Source organism: Lolium rigidum, chromosome 4 (genome assembly GCF_022539505.1).
Source record: "Lolium rigidum isolate FL_2022 chromosome 4, APGP_CSIRO_Lrig_0.1, whole genome shotgun sequence".
In the NCBI taxonomy this organism is placed as follows: Eukaryota; Viridiplantae; Streptophyta; class Magnoliopsida; order Poales; family Poaceae; genus Lolium; species Lolium rigidum.
In genome coordinates this window covers 200399402-200411719 of record NC_061511.1, presented here as the reverse complement: position 1 = coordinate 200411719, position 12318 = coordinate 200399402, and the positions used below count along the sequence as shown (strand labels likewise).

The window sequence follows — 12318 nt, the reverse complement described above, 5'->3', positions numbered from 1 at the left end:
CACCGCGCTGTCGAGGCTTTCGTACGTTGTCTTCGCCATCAGCCCAACTGTTGGCGATTTCCATTAACTTGGTTATAGTTTTTGGCTTCTTGCGCCCAAGCTCCTCTATGTAAGTTTCACGTCGGATGCCATCGCTGAAAGCATCGATTGCTCTGTCCAACAGAGACATCTTCGGCGGTGTTTAGGAGCTTGGTAAATCTCCCGATGTAGGCGCGCATCGACTCCTTCTGCTTTTGTTGGCAACGTCGTAATTCCTCGATCCCGACGGGTCTTTTGTATGTTGCTTGGAAATTGGCAACGAAGGCGTCCACTAGATCGTCCCATGATTTGATGGAACCTTTCGGCAGGCCTCTCAGCCAAGCTCGTGCCGAGTCCTTCAGGTAGAGCTGCAGGCACTACATTGCCGCTATCTGATTTCCCTTGTGTAGGATTACAGTCTGTAAGTAATCGTCTATCCAAGACCTCGGCTCCTGATGTCCATCATACTTGGCAGCGTCAGTGGGGGTGGGCTTGAACTTTCTAGGCGGCATCGCCTCGCGGATATTGTAGCTTAAACAGTCGGCCCCCCTTAGCTCGCCGTCGTTCTCCTGGCTTTCGTCTGAGGTGTCACTGTCGTATTCCTCTCTAGCGGCGCCTCGTCGTCTTGCTTTATCGATTCTGCTCTGGGTAATTTCATCTCGAGCATCCCTCGAGCGATGCTTTGAGCCACTGGTCTGCAACGTGGTCTTTTCCTTCCGTGGAACCAGATTATCTCTTAATATTGCGAGACTTTCTAAGGTGCCCCGGTGAGCTTGAGCCATAGAACCTTCAGGTCGCTGATTGATGAGGTACGCGGCGAGGTTGGCAGTTGCTCGCTCGACGGTTATTCGCCGTAGCATGCCCGCGGTGTCCGTGGTCATGAATGACTTGGTCAGATTCGACATGATTTCTCTAGCATCATCTTCCGAGAGCCTGGATAGCCTTGATCGATGCTTGCCTACGCCTTGACTGCTTCGGGAGGCGCTTCCTCGCGAGCCTCTTCGTCGCTCACTAGATTGTTCGGCAGCGGATAAGCGTCTCTCGAGGGTGGCTTGCTCCTTGGATAATCGCTCCCGGTTCTTCTCCAGTATGGAACGATAAGCGTTAAGGGTTCCAACCGAGGTTCCTGCGGGGAGTGACGTGTTGTTAAGCACAGCCGCCCTGGCTGCTTCCCATTCTTCCTCTGTGATGGCGTGTAATTCACACGTTCGTTGGGAACCCCAAGAGGAAGGTATGATGCGCACACCAGCAAGTTTTCCCTCAGAAAGAAACCAAGGTTTATCGAACCAGGAGGAGCCAAGAAGCACGTTGAAGGTTGATGGCGGCGGGATGTAGTGCGGCGCAACACCGAGATTCCGGCGCCAACGTGGAACCTGCACAACACAACCAAAGTACTTTGCCCCAACGAAACGAGTGAGGTTGTCAATCTCACCGGCTTGCTGTAACAAAGGATTAACCGTATTGTGTGGAAGATGATTGTTTGCAGAGAAAACGAGTAAAAACAAGTATTGCAGCAGATTTGTATTTCGGTATTAAAGAATGGACCGGGGTCCACGGTTCACTAGAGGTGTCTCTCCCATAAGATAAAAGCATGTTGGGTGAACAAATTACAGTCGGGCAATTGACAAATAGAGAGGGCATAACAATGCACATACATGTCATGATAAGTACGAGTGAGATTTAATTGGGCATTACGACAAAGTACATAGACCGCCATCCAAGCTGCATCTATGCCTAAAAGTCCACCTTCGAGGTTATCATCCGAACCCCTTCCGGTATTAAGTTGCAAAGCAACGGACAATTGCATTAAGTATGGTGTGTAATGTAATCAACAACTACATCCTCGGACATAGCATCAATGTTTTATCCCTAGTGGCAACAACACAACACAACCTTAGGGGTTTCCGTCACTCCCCCGAGATATCAATGCGGGCATGAACCCACTATCGAGCATAAATACTCCCTCTTGGAGTTACTAGCATCAACTTGGCCGAGCCTCTACTAATAACGGAGAGCATGCAAGATCATAAACAACACATAGGTAATAACTTGATAATTAACATAACATGGTATTCTCTATCCATCGGATCCCGACAAACACAACATATAGCATTACGGATAGATGATCTTGATCATGTTAGGCAGCTCACAAGATCCAACAATGAAGCACAATGAGGAGAAGACAACCATCTAGCTATCGCTATGGACCCATAGTCCGGGGGTGAACTACTCACTCATCACTCCGGAGGCGACCATGGCGGTGTAGAGTCCTCCGGGAGATGAATCCCCTCTCCGGCAGGGTGCCGGAGGAGATCTCCAGAATCCCCCGAGATGGGATTGGCGGCGGCGGCGTCTCTGGAAGGTTTTCCGTATCGTGGTTCTTCGCATCAGGGGTTTCGCGACGGAGGCTTTAAGTAGGCGGAAGGGCAACGTGGGGGGCCACACGAGGGCCCCACACCACAGGTCGGCGCGGCCAAGGCCTGGGCCGCGCCGCCCTATGGTGGCGGCCCCTCGTGGCCCCACTTCGACTCCTCTTCGGTCTTCCGGAAGCTTCGTGGCAAAATAGGACCCTGGGTTTTGATTTCGTCCAATTCCGAGAATATTTCGTTACTAGGATTTTCTGAAACCAAAAACAGCGAGAAAACGACAAGTCGGCTCTTCGGCATCTTGTTAATAGGTTAGTTCCGAGAAAATGCACGAATATGACATAAAGTGTGCATAAAACATGTAGGTATCATCAATAATATGGCATGGAACATAAGAAATTATCGATACATCGGAGACGTATCAGCATCCCCAAGCTTAGTTCTGCTCGTCCCGAGCAGGTAAAACGATAACAAAGATAATTTCTGAAGTGACATGCCATCATAACCTTGACCATACTATTTGTAAACATATGTAATGAATGCAGCGATCAAAACAATGATAATGTCATGAGTAAACAAGTGAATCATAAAGCAAAGACTTTTCATGAATAGTACTTCAAGACAAGCATTAATAAGTCTTGCATAAGAGTTAACTCATAAACCAATAAATCAAAGTAAAGGTATTGAAGCAACACAAAGGAAGATTAAGTTTCAGCGGTTGCTTTCAACTTGTAACATGTATATCTCATAGATAATTGTCAACATAGAGTAATATAACAAGTGCAATATGCAAGTATGTAGGAATCAATGCACGGTTCACACAAGTGTTTGCTTCTTGAGGTGGAGAGAGATAGGTGAAGCTGACTCAACATAAAAGTAAAAGAATGGTCCTTCAAAGAGGAAAGCATTGATTGCTATATTTGTGCTAGAGCTTTTATTTTGAAAACATGAAACAATTTTGTCAACGGTAGTAATAAAGCATATGAGTTATGTAAATTATATCTTACAAGTTGCAAGTCTCATGCATAGTATACTAATAGTGCCCGCACCTTGTCCTAATTAGCTTGGACTACCGGATCATTGCAATACACATGTTTTAACCAAGTGTCACAATGGGGTACCTCCATGCCGCTTTGTACAAAGGTCTAAGGAGAAAGCTCGCATTTTGGATTTCTCGCTTTTGATTATTCTCAACTTAGACATCCATACCGGGACAACATGGACAACAGATAATGGACTCCTCTTAAATGCATAAGCATGTGGCAACAATTATTATTCTCATATGAGATTGAGGATATATGTCCAAAACTGAAACTTCCACCATGAATCATGGCTTTAGTTAGCGGCCCAATGTTCTTCTCTAACAATATGTATGCTCCAACCATTAAGGTGGTAGATCTCTCTTACTTCAGACAAGACGGACATGCATAGCAACTCACATGATATTCAACAAAGAATAGTTGATGGCGTCCCCAGAAGCATGGTTATCGCACAACAAGCAACTTAATAAGAGATAAAGTGCATAAGTACATACTCAATACCACAATAGTTTTTAAGCTATTTGTCCCATGAGCTATATATTGCAAAGGTGAATGATGGAATTTTAAAGGTAGCACTCAAGCAATTTACTTTGGAATGGCGGATAAATACCATGTAGTAGGTAGGTATAATGGACACAAATGGCATAGTGGTTGGCTCAAGTATTTTGGATGCATGAGAAGTATTCCCTCTCGATACAAGGTTTAGGCTAGCAAGGTTATTTGAAACAAACACAAGGATGAACGGTGCAGCAAAACTCACATAAAAGACATATTGTAAATATTATAAGACTCTACACCGTCTTCCTTGTTGTTCAAAACTCAATACTAGATATTATCTAGACTCTAGAGAAACCAAATATGCAAACCAAATTAGCAAGCTCTAAGTGTTTCTTCATTAATGGGTGCAAAGTATATGATGCAAGAGCTTAAACATGAGCACAACAATTGCCAAGTATCAAATTATCCAAGACATTTTAGAGTTACTACATGTAGCATTTTCCAATTCCAACCATATAACAATTTAACGAAGAAGAAACTTCGCCATGAATACTATGAGTAGAGCCTAAGGACATACTTGTCCATATGCTACAGAGGAGCGTGTCTCTCTCCCATAAAGTGAATGCTAGGATCCATTTTATTCAAACAAAAACAAAAACAAAAACAAAAACAAACCGACGCTCCAAGCAAAATGCATAAGATGTGACGGAATAAAAATATAGTTTCAGGGGAGGAACCTGATAATGTTGTCGATGAAGAAGGGGATGCCTTGGGCATCCCCAAGCTTAGACGCTTGAGTCTTCTTAGAATATGCAGGGGTGAACCACCGGGGCATCCCCAAGCTTAGAGATTTCACTCTCCTTGATCATATTGTATCATACTCCTCTCTTGATCCTTGAAAACTTCCTCCACACCAAACTCGAAACAACTCATTAGAGGGTTAGTGCACAATAAAAATTAACATGTTCAGAGGTGACACAATCATTCTTAACACTTCTGGACATTGCATAAAGCTCTTGGACATTAATGGATCAAAGAAATTCATCCAACATAGCAAAAGAGGCAATGCGAAATAAAAGGCAAAATCTGTCAAAAACAGAACAGTCCGTAAAGATGGATTTTATTAGGGCACCGAGACTTGCTCAAATGAAAATGCCCAAATTGAATGAAAGTTGCGTACATATCTGAGGATCACTCACGTAAATTGGCTTAATTTTATGAGTTACCTACAGAGAATTAGACCCAGATTCGTGACAGCAAAGAAATCTGTTTCTGCACAGTAGTCCAAATCTAGTATTTACTTTACTATCAAAGACTTTACTTGGCACAACAAAACTCAAAACTAAGATAAGGAGAGGTTGCTACAGTAGTAAACAACTTCCAAGACTCAAATATAAAGCAAAAATACTGTAGTAAAAACATGGGTTATCTCCCATAAGCGCTTTTCTTTAACGCCTTTCAGCTAGGCGCAGAAAGTGTATATCAAGTGTTATCGAAGGGTGGTGCATCTACAGCGGGGTTTGGAGTTTTCTCAACCATGCATAGTACATTGGATACATAAGTTTCAGCGTCTCCCTTTCATTAGTCTTGGGCTTGCTACTCTCATCGAACAAATTTTCGGGAACAAGCCAAGCATAGTTATTTTCTAGTGCATCATTCATAGCTAGGAGTTTACATGGTATTGGTGCTTTGATCTCCCCACCATCATTAGTATTATTAGTGTACCTTATTCTATCCATGTCCATTTTTTCAAGGAGACCAACAAAATTAGTATGAGAACCAAGCATATTAAATTTAGCAAAGACCTTTCTAGCCTCTCTTGCTAGACCACTAAATTCTCTAAGAAGGGTTTCTAAAACAAAATCTTTCTTTTCCCCCTCTTCCATATCACCAAGTGTAAGAAACATGTGTTGGATTATAGGATTGAGATTAACAAATTTAGTTTCCAACATGCGAACTAAAGCGGCGACAGCAATTTCATAAGTAGGAGCAAGTTCTACCAAGTGTCTATCTTCAAAATCTTCAACGGTACTAACATGACTAAAAAATTCTTCTATAATGTTTCTCCCAATTATAGACCCGCGTCCTACCGGTATGTCTTTTGTGGTAAAATTAAAAGGAAACATGATGAATCAAGTAAAGTAAATGCAAGTAAACTAATTTTTTTGTGTTTTTGATATAGCAAACAAGATAGTAAATAAAGTAAAACTAGCAACTAATTTTTTTGTGTTTTGATATAATGCAGCAAACAAAGTAGTAAATAAAATAAAGCAAGACAAAAACAAAGTAAAGAGATTGAGAAGTGGAGACTCCCCTTGCGAGCGTGTCTTGATCTCCCCGGCAACGGCGCCGGAAAATATGCTTGATGGCGTGTAATTCACACGTTCGTTGGGAACCCCAAGAGGAAGGTATGATGCGCACAGCAGCAAGTTTTCCCTCGGAAAGAAACCAAGGTTTATCGAACCGGGAGGAGCCAAGAAGCACGTTGAAGGTTGATGGCGGCGGGATGTAGTGCGGTGCAACACCGGAGATTCCGGCGCCAACGTGGAACCTGCACAACACAACCAAAGTACTTTGCCCCAACGAAACGAGTGAGGTTGTCAATCTCACCGGCTTGCTGTAACAAAGGATTAACCGTATTGTGTGGAAGATGATTGTTTGCAGAGAAAACGGTAAAAACAAGTATTGCGGCAGATTTGTATTTCGGTATTAAAGAATGGACCGGGGTCCACGGTTCACTAGAGGTGTCTCTCCCATAAGATAAAAGCATGTTGGGTGAACAAATTACGGTCGGGCAATTGACAAATAGAGAGGGCATAACAATGCACATACATGTCATGATAAGTACGGTGAGATTTAATTGGGCATTACGACAAAGTACATAGACCGCCATCCAAGCTGCATCTATGCCTAAAAAGTCCACCTTCGAGGTTATCATCCGAACCCCTTCCGGTATTAAGTTGCAAAGCAACGAGACAATTGCATTAAGTATGGTGCGTAATGTAATCAACAACTACATCCTCGGACATAGCATCAATGTTTTATCCCTAGTGGCAACAGCACAACACAACCTTAGGGGTTTCTGTCACTCCCCCAGATATCAATGCAGGCATGAACCCACTATCGAGCATAAATACTCCCTCTTGAAGTTACTAGCATCAACTTGGCCAGAGCCTCTACTAATAACGGAGAGCATGCAAGATCATAAACAACACATAGGTAATAACTTGATAATTAACATAACATGGTATTCTCTATCCATCGGATCCCGACAAACACAACATATAGCATTACGGATAGATGATCTTGATCATGTTAGGCAGCTCACAAGATCCAACAATGAAGCACAATGAGGAGAAGACAACCATCTAGCTACTGCTATGGACCCATAGTCCGGGGGTGAACTACTCACTCATCACCCCGGAGGCGACCATGGCGGTGTAGAGCCCTCCGGGAGATGAATCCCCTCTCCGGCAGGGTGCGGAGGAGATCTCCGAGAATCCCCGAGATGGGATTGGCGGCGGCGGCGTCTGCTGGAAGGTTTTCCGTATCGTGGTTCTTCGCATCGGGGGTTTCACGACGGAGGCTTTAAGTAGGCGGAAGGGCAACATGGGGGGCCACACGAGGGCCCCACACCACGAGTCGGCGCGGCCAAGGCCTGGGCCGCGCCGCCCTATGGTGGCGGCCCCTCGTGGCCCCACTTCGACTCCTCTTCGGTCTTCGGAAGCTTCGTGGCAAAATAGGACCACTGGGTTTTGATTTCGTCCAATTCGAGAATATTTCGTTACTAGGATTTACGAAACCAAAAACAGCGAGAAAACGGCACAGCGGCTCTTTGGCATCTTGTTAATAGGTTAGTTCCAGAAAATGCACGAATATGACATAAAGTGTGCATAAAACATGTAGGTATCATCAATAATATGGCATGGAACATAAGAAATTATCGATACGTCGGAGACGTATCACTCTGCGATGGTGTAATCGCTATTGTTGTTACTGACGCTGTTTTCAAAGCTTATCCGTCTGCTGGATCGGGGAGTGTGATCTCCAACTCCCCCGTTTCTTGTGTTTCCTGCGTTATTGGTGGCATAAACTTGGTGGCGCGCTGCCTTTCAGGTGGCCTTCTTGGCGACGCTGTCGACGCTGTCCTCTCCCGACGAATACCGGGCGCTGCATATGAACGGCGTATCGCTTGATCCCAACCCGTGCCTACTGTCGCAGTTTAGACAGTAGTATGAGGTCATCTCTGAAGACGCGAGGTTGTCAGATCCGAATGACATTGAAGACGTCGACCGAGGGGTTGATGGCGAGGATGAATTCGTCGAGTTGGTCAGGCCAGCCGAAAGATCGACTGATGATGACAGGCTTGGCCCTGCAGCCGGTGGTGGTGATTTCCCTGCTGACCTGGGGGCGTGTGGTCCTAGCAGTCGAAGGACTCCTTCCGCGTTGACGTTGTAGTGGACGCTTCCGAACGTCATCTCCATGTTTCCTTGCAGATCTGAGAAGGTTGAACGTGAGGAGTCGCTGTGCGGGGTGAATTCGCAGGAGCCAAATTGAATCGGGCTTCCTAGTCTTGGCGATGATGGTTATGATGGCGTCGACGAAGCTGTCGACGACATGATTGGAACTGCCGATGTCGGGTCTTGTGCCGACAGTATTCCCACAGACGGCGCCAATTGACAAGGGTGCTCCTCGACAATGCCCTCCGATTGGGGCTTAGGGTTGATGGAATCCTGTAGGCTGACACGAGATATTGGTTCACAGACAAGCAGGGAGAGCGATTTACCCAGGTTCGGGGCCCTCGATGAGGTAAAACCCTTACGTCCTGCCTGTCTGATCTTGATTATAAGAATATTGGGTTACAATGGGGTGCCGAAGGGTTCGGCTGTGATCTCGTCGAGAGGCTAAGTGCTACGGCGACCTAGCTCTAGACTTCTGGTGGCTAAAGTTGCTAAGATGGATTGTATCCCTCGGCAGCCCCTCTCTTGGCCTTTATATAGGAGGCCAGGTCTCAAGAGATCTGTCCGGGTACGTCTAAGTTTACAAAGTCCTAGCTCTAAACTTCCCCTGTTCGGCTCCTCTTTGTCTTGTTCTTCAACGAATCCTCTTCGGCACCGCCCTAGTGGCCCACCTTGCCATCGGGTATCTTCGTGGGCCTCCCATTGGGCCGCACAGGATAGGGCAATGTCGGTTACCCGAAGGGTAATGCCCACGTCAGCTAACATCAATGGGTCGGCGATGCTGTAATTGTTAGGCGGCGCGCTACCAACAGTCAGCCCGATGCTACCAGCCCGATTTTATCCAAGTTGATGATGGGTTATAAGACTATTTTTTCGCGAATTTTTTGATGTTGCTTTGATTATTATATATGCTACAATCATTTTGTAATTTTGCTATAATGGTACAAAATTTTGCTACAATATCTCCGGTGAGGTCTCCATCAATACCTCCGTTCTGTGAATTTTGCAACGTAAGAATACTTTTTTTTGCTACAGCTTTCCTGTGGGTTTGCTACAATTGCGCAATATATTTGCTACATAATCTCCGACGAGGTCTCCGGTGAAATTTTAACGATGTTGGTTTTTGCTGTAGCAGCATTTTTTTTTCTACGAGGTCTCCAGCGAGATTTCGGTGGGTCTCCGGCGAGCTCGCTCTCTTTCTTTTATTTTGTGAGTGAACCGTTTTTTGCTACACTGAAGCAAAAACAGGAATTTTTTTGCTACCCGGTAGCACGGGGATCGGGGGCTGGGAAATCAAATCCCCCGGGGATTCCTAGCACTGCCCAATCATGAATACACTATTGAAAACGATTGGGCAGTACCTTTTCCAGGTATTTAAATGAAGTCGTTACATACATATGAATAGCTTACAAGAAACGATCAAAGCAGAGTCGGTTCACCGATAGTCACGACCCAAAACAAATCCTAACCTCGCTTTATCGCTTCATAACAGCGACCACAACAAGCGGCCATCAGATATCTCGTGCTCGTGACGGAGGCAAAACGATCGTGCTTCTGGCGGACATCGCTATGTCCACTACCTCTTCTCCGTCTTCCGCCGGCAACAACGGCGACGACAGCGCTTCGTCGCCAACCACGTCGGCCATCGTGGCGCAGGTCGTGTCCGGGTCGCACGTCGTCAAGATCGACGGGTACTCCCGCACCAGGGGCCACGGCAACGGCAGATTCATAAGGTCCGAAACGTTCCATGTCGGAGGGCATCGCTGGGGCATGCACTACTACCCCGACGGCGACAGCCCGTATAACGCCGATTGGATATCCATGTATCTGTTTCTCGATCACACCGATGGCAACGAGGTCAAGGCACAGTTCAACATCAGCTTGATCGCCGATCAGCAGCACGGGGAATCATACGGAAAAACAACCAGCCGGTTCTACGCCTTCACGGTCACGCGACCATGGGGCTTCGGCAGATTCATCACAGCAAAGGACCTGGAGGAATCCGTTTACCTGAAGGACGACGTGTTCACAGTCAGGTGCGACCTAACGGTGACAAAGGAGATCGTCGCGGAGATCACCACGCCTCCGGCGGTCGTGGTGCCGCCGTCGGACATGCACCACCATCTCGCCTGGCTCCTCTCGTCCGGCGAGGGCTCCGACGTCGCCTTCGAGGTCGGCGACGAGACGTTCCCCGCGCACAGGTACATCCTCGCCGCTCGGTCCGCCGTCTTCAGAGCCGAGCTCCTCGGTCCGATGAAGGAGAACGCCGCCGCTCGCGTGCGGATCGATGACATGGATCCCAAAGCGTTCGGAGCTATGCTGCACTTCGTATACACCGACTCGTTGGCCGAGGGTAGCACGGTAGCCATGGCTCAGCACTTGCTCGTGGCGGCGGACAGGTACGACATGAAGAGGCTCAAGTTGATCTGCGAGGAGAAGCTGTGCAACAACCTCTGCAGAAGCACGGTGGCTAATACGTTAGCGCTGGCCGAGCAGCACGGTTGCGGTGCGCTCAAGAAGGCATGCTTCAAGTTTCTCACCTCTCCGGGAAATTTTAAAGCAGTTAGGGCGTGCCAGGGATTTCAGCACCTCAAGAGGAGTTGCCCCTCCGTTCTGGAGGAGTTGATCGCCATTCTTGCTCCGTGACATCTCTTACTAGTTGGAGAACTCATGAAAATTGGATATTGCCATCATGCTAGTATTTCTTTTTGCAGAAGATACTATTTATGCAACTACTCCTAAAGTTGGAGTTGGAAACACTTCGTAAACTTTTAAATCTGATTCCTACATATATATTTGAATCTGATTCCAATTGTCCCAAAGAGATATGTGAAAACACTTCCTAAACTTTTAAAATAGATAGGAAATATTTAGACCTGCAAGAGGTTTTGTTCATTATGCAGAAATAGTTTCGAAGTTACTAGAATTAGTGTAACTAGCCCGATGGCCCTTGCAAATGCGAGCGCAATGTCTTAAGTGCATTCATTCTGCTTGAGAAATAATTCTATGGTTATATAATTGTTCAAAATATGTATTTCTAAACAAGTTGTAGATGTCACAAAAATATTTAAGAAAATTCCATAGTACAATAAATATGAATTGTCTAAACTATAGTTCATACTCCCACATTGTTGAGATTGCATGCATGTATAAGCAGGCGAGAATCAATTGCACAATACGGAACCAGTGTCATACAGACATTTTTGTTGGACTACGGTGTGCTAAGAACTTACCAGTTATTTATATTGAATTTGTTTACTTGAGTTAACTCTTACTTTAGTTAATGGCATGTTGTGTTTATTGATATACAAACTTTAATATATTGTCTTGCTTTCAGATATGTGCACACAAGAATGGCAAGGTAAATAACCCATGTATATTAAGTTGCACATTTTTCCCATTGTTCCAATATTTATCGTTACATCCAGTATTTAGTGTTGTTTTTCATTCAATTTTAGTAGGTTTAAGATTTTTCATACTCTCCCCGATTCATATTTATTGGCTAAACTTTGTCTAGATACAAATGTATCTAGTCAACAAACAGGTCTAGATACGTTTGTATCTAGATAAAGTGGAGGCAATTAGTTTGGATCGGATGGCGTAGAAAATTTCTTATTACAATGAATTTCATGAATATAAGTATACAATTATTGTCATATTACAATTATGTATTTGATCCATTTATAATGTATCACCAAATATCTACAAACTTGGAAGAATGTTTAAATCTAACAAGTGAGTTAAACTAAGTTTCTAGAGTACAATGCTATCAAATTTGGGTGTAACTGTAGACACTTCTAGATTGTTTAAATGTCGACAATCCTTTTGTCCTTGTTTGACAGCAAATCTTGCTACATTAAATATGCCATTCTTTTTTCTGGGTAGGGCAGGAGGACTGGTTTGGCATCGACACACATGTGATTCGTGTAGTTCATA

The 12318-nt window shown here is 45.0% G+C and overlaps 1 protein-coding gene across 1 annotated transcript; it reads left to right on the top strand.

The window, feature by feature from the left end:
* The first annotated feature begins 9951 nt into the window (after positions 1-9951).
* Positions 9952-11028, top strand: LOC124648031 (BTB/POZ and MATH domain-containing protein 2-like). The gene has a single exon (XM_047187863.1). It carries the CDS (start codon positions 9952-9954, stop codon positions 11026-11028), a length of 1077 nt encoding a protein of 358 aa, XP_047043819.1.
* The last annotated feature ends 1290 nt before the right edge of the window (positions 11029-12318 follow it).

What these genes read in the sequence shown, in the direction of transcription:
- LOC124648031 (XM_047187863.1), top strand. Translation starts at nt 9,952, where the DNA reads ATGTCCACTACCTCTTCTCCGTCTTCCGCCGGCAACAACGGCGACGAC.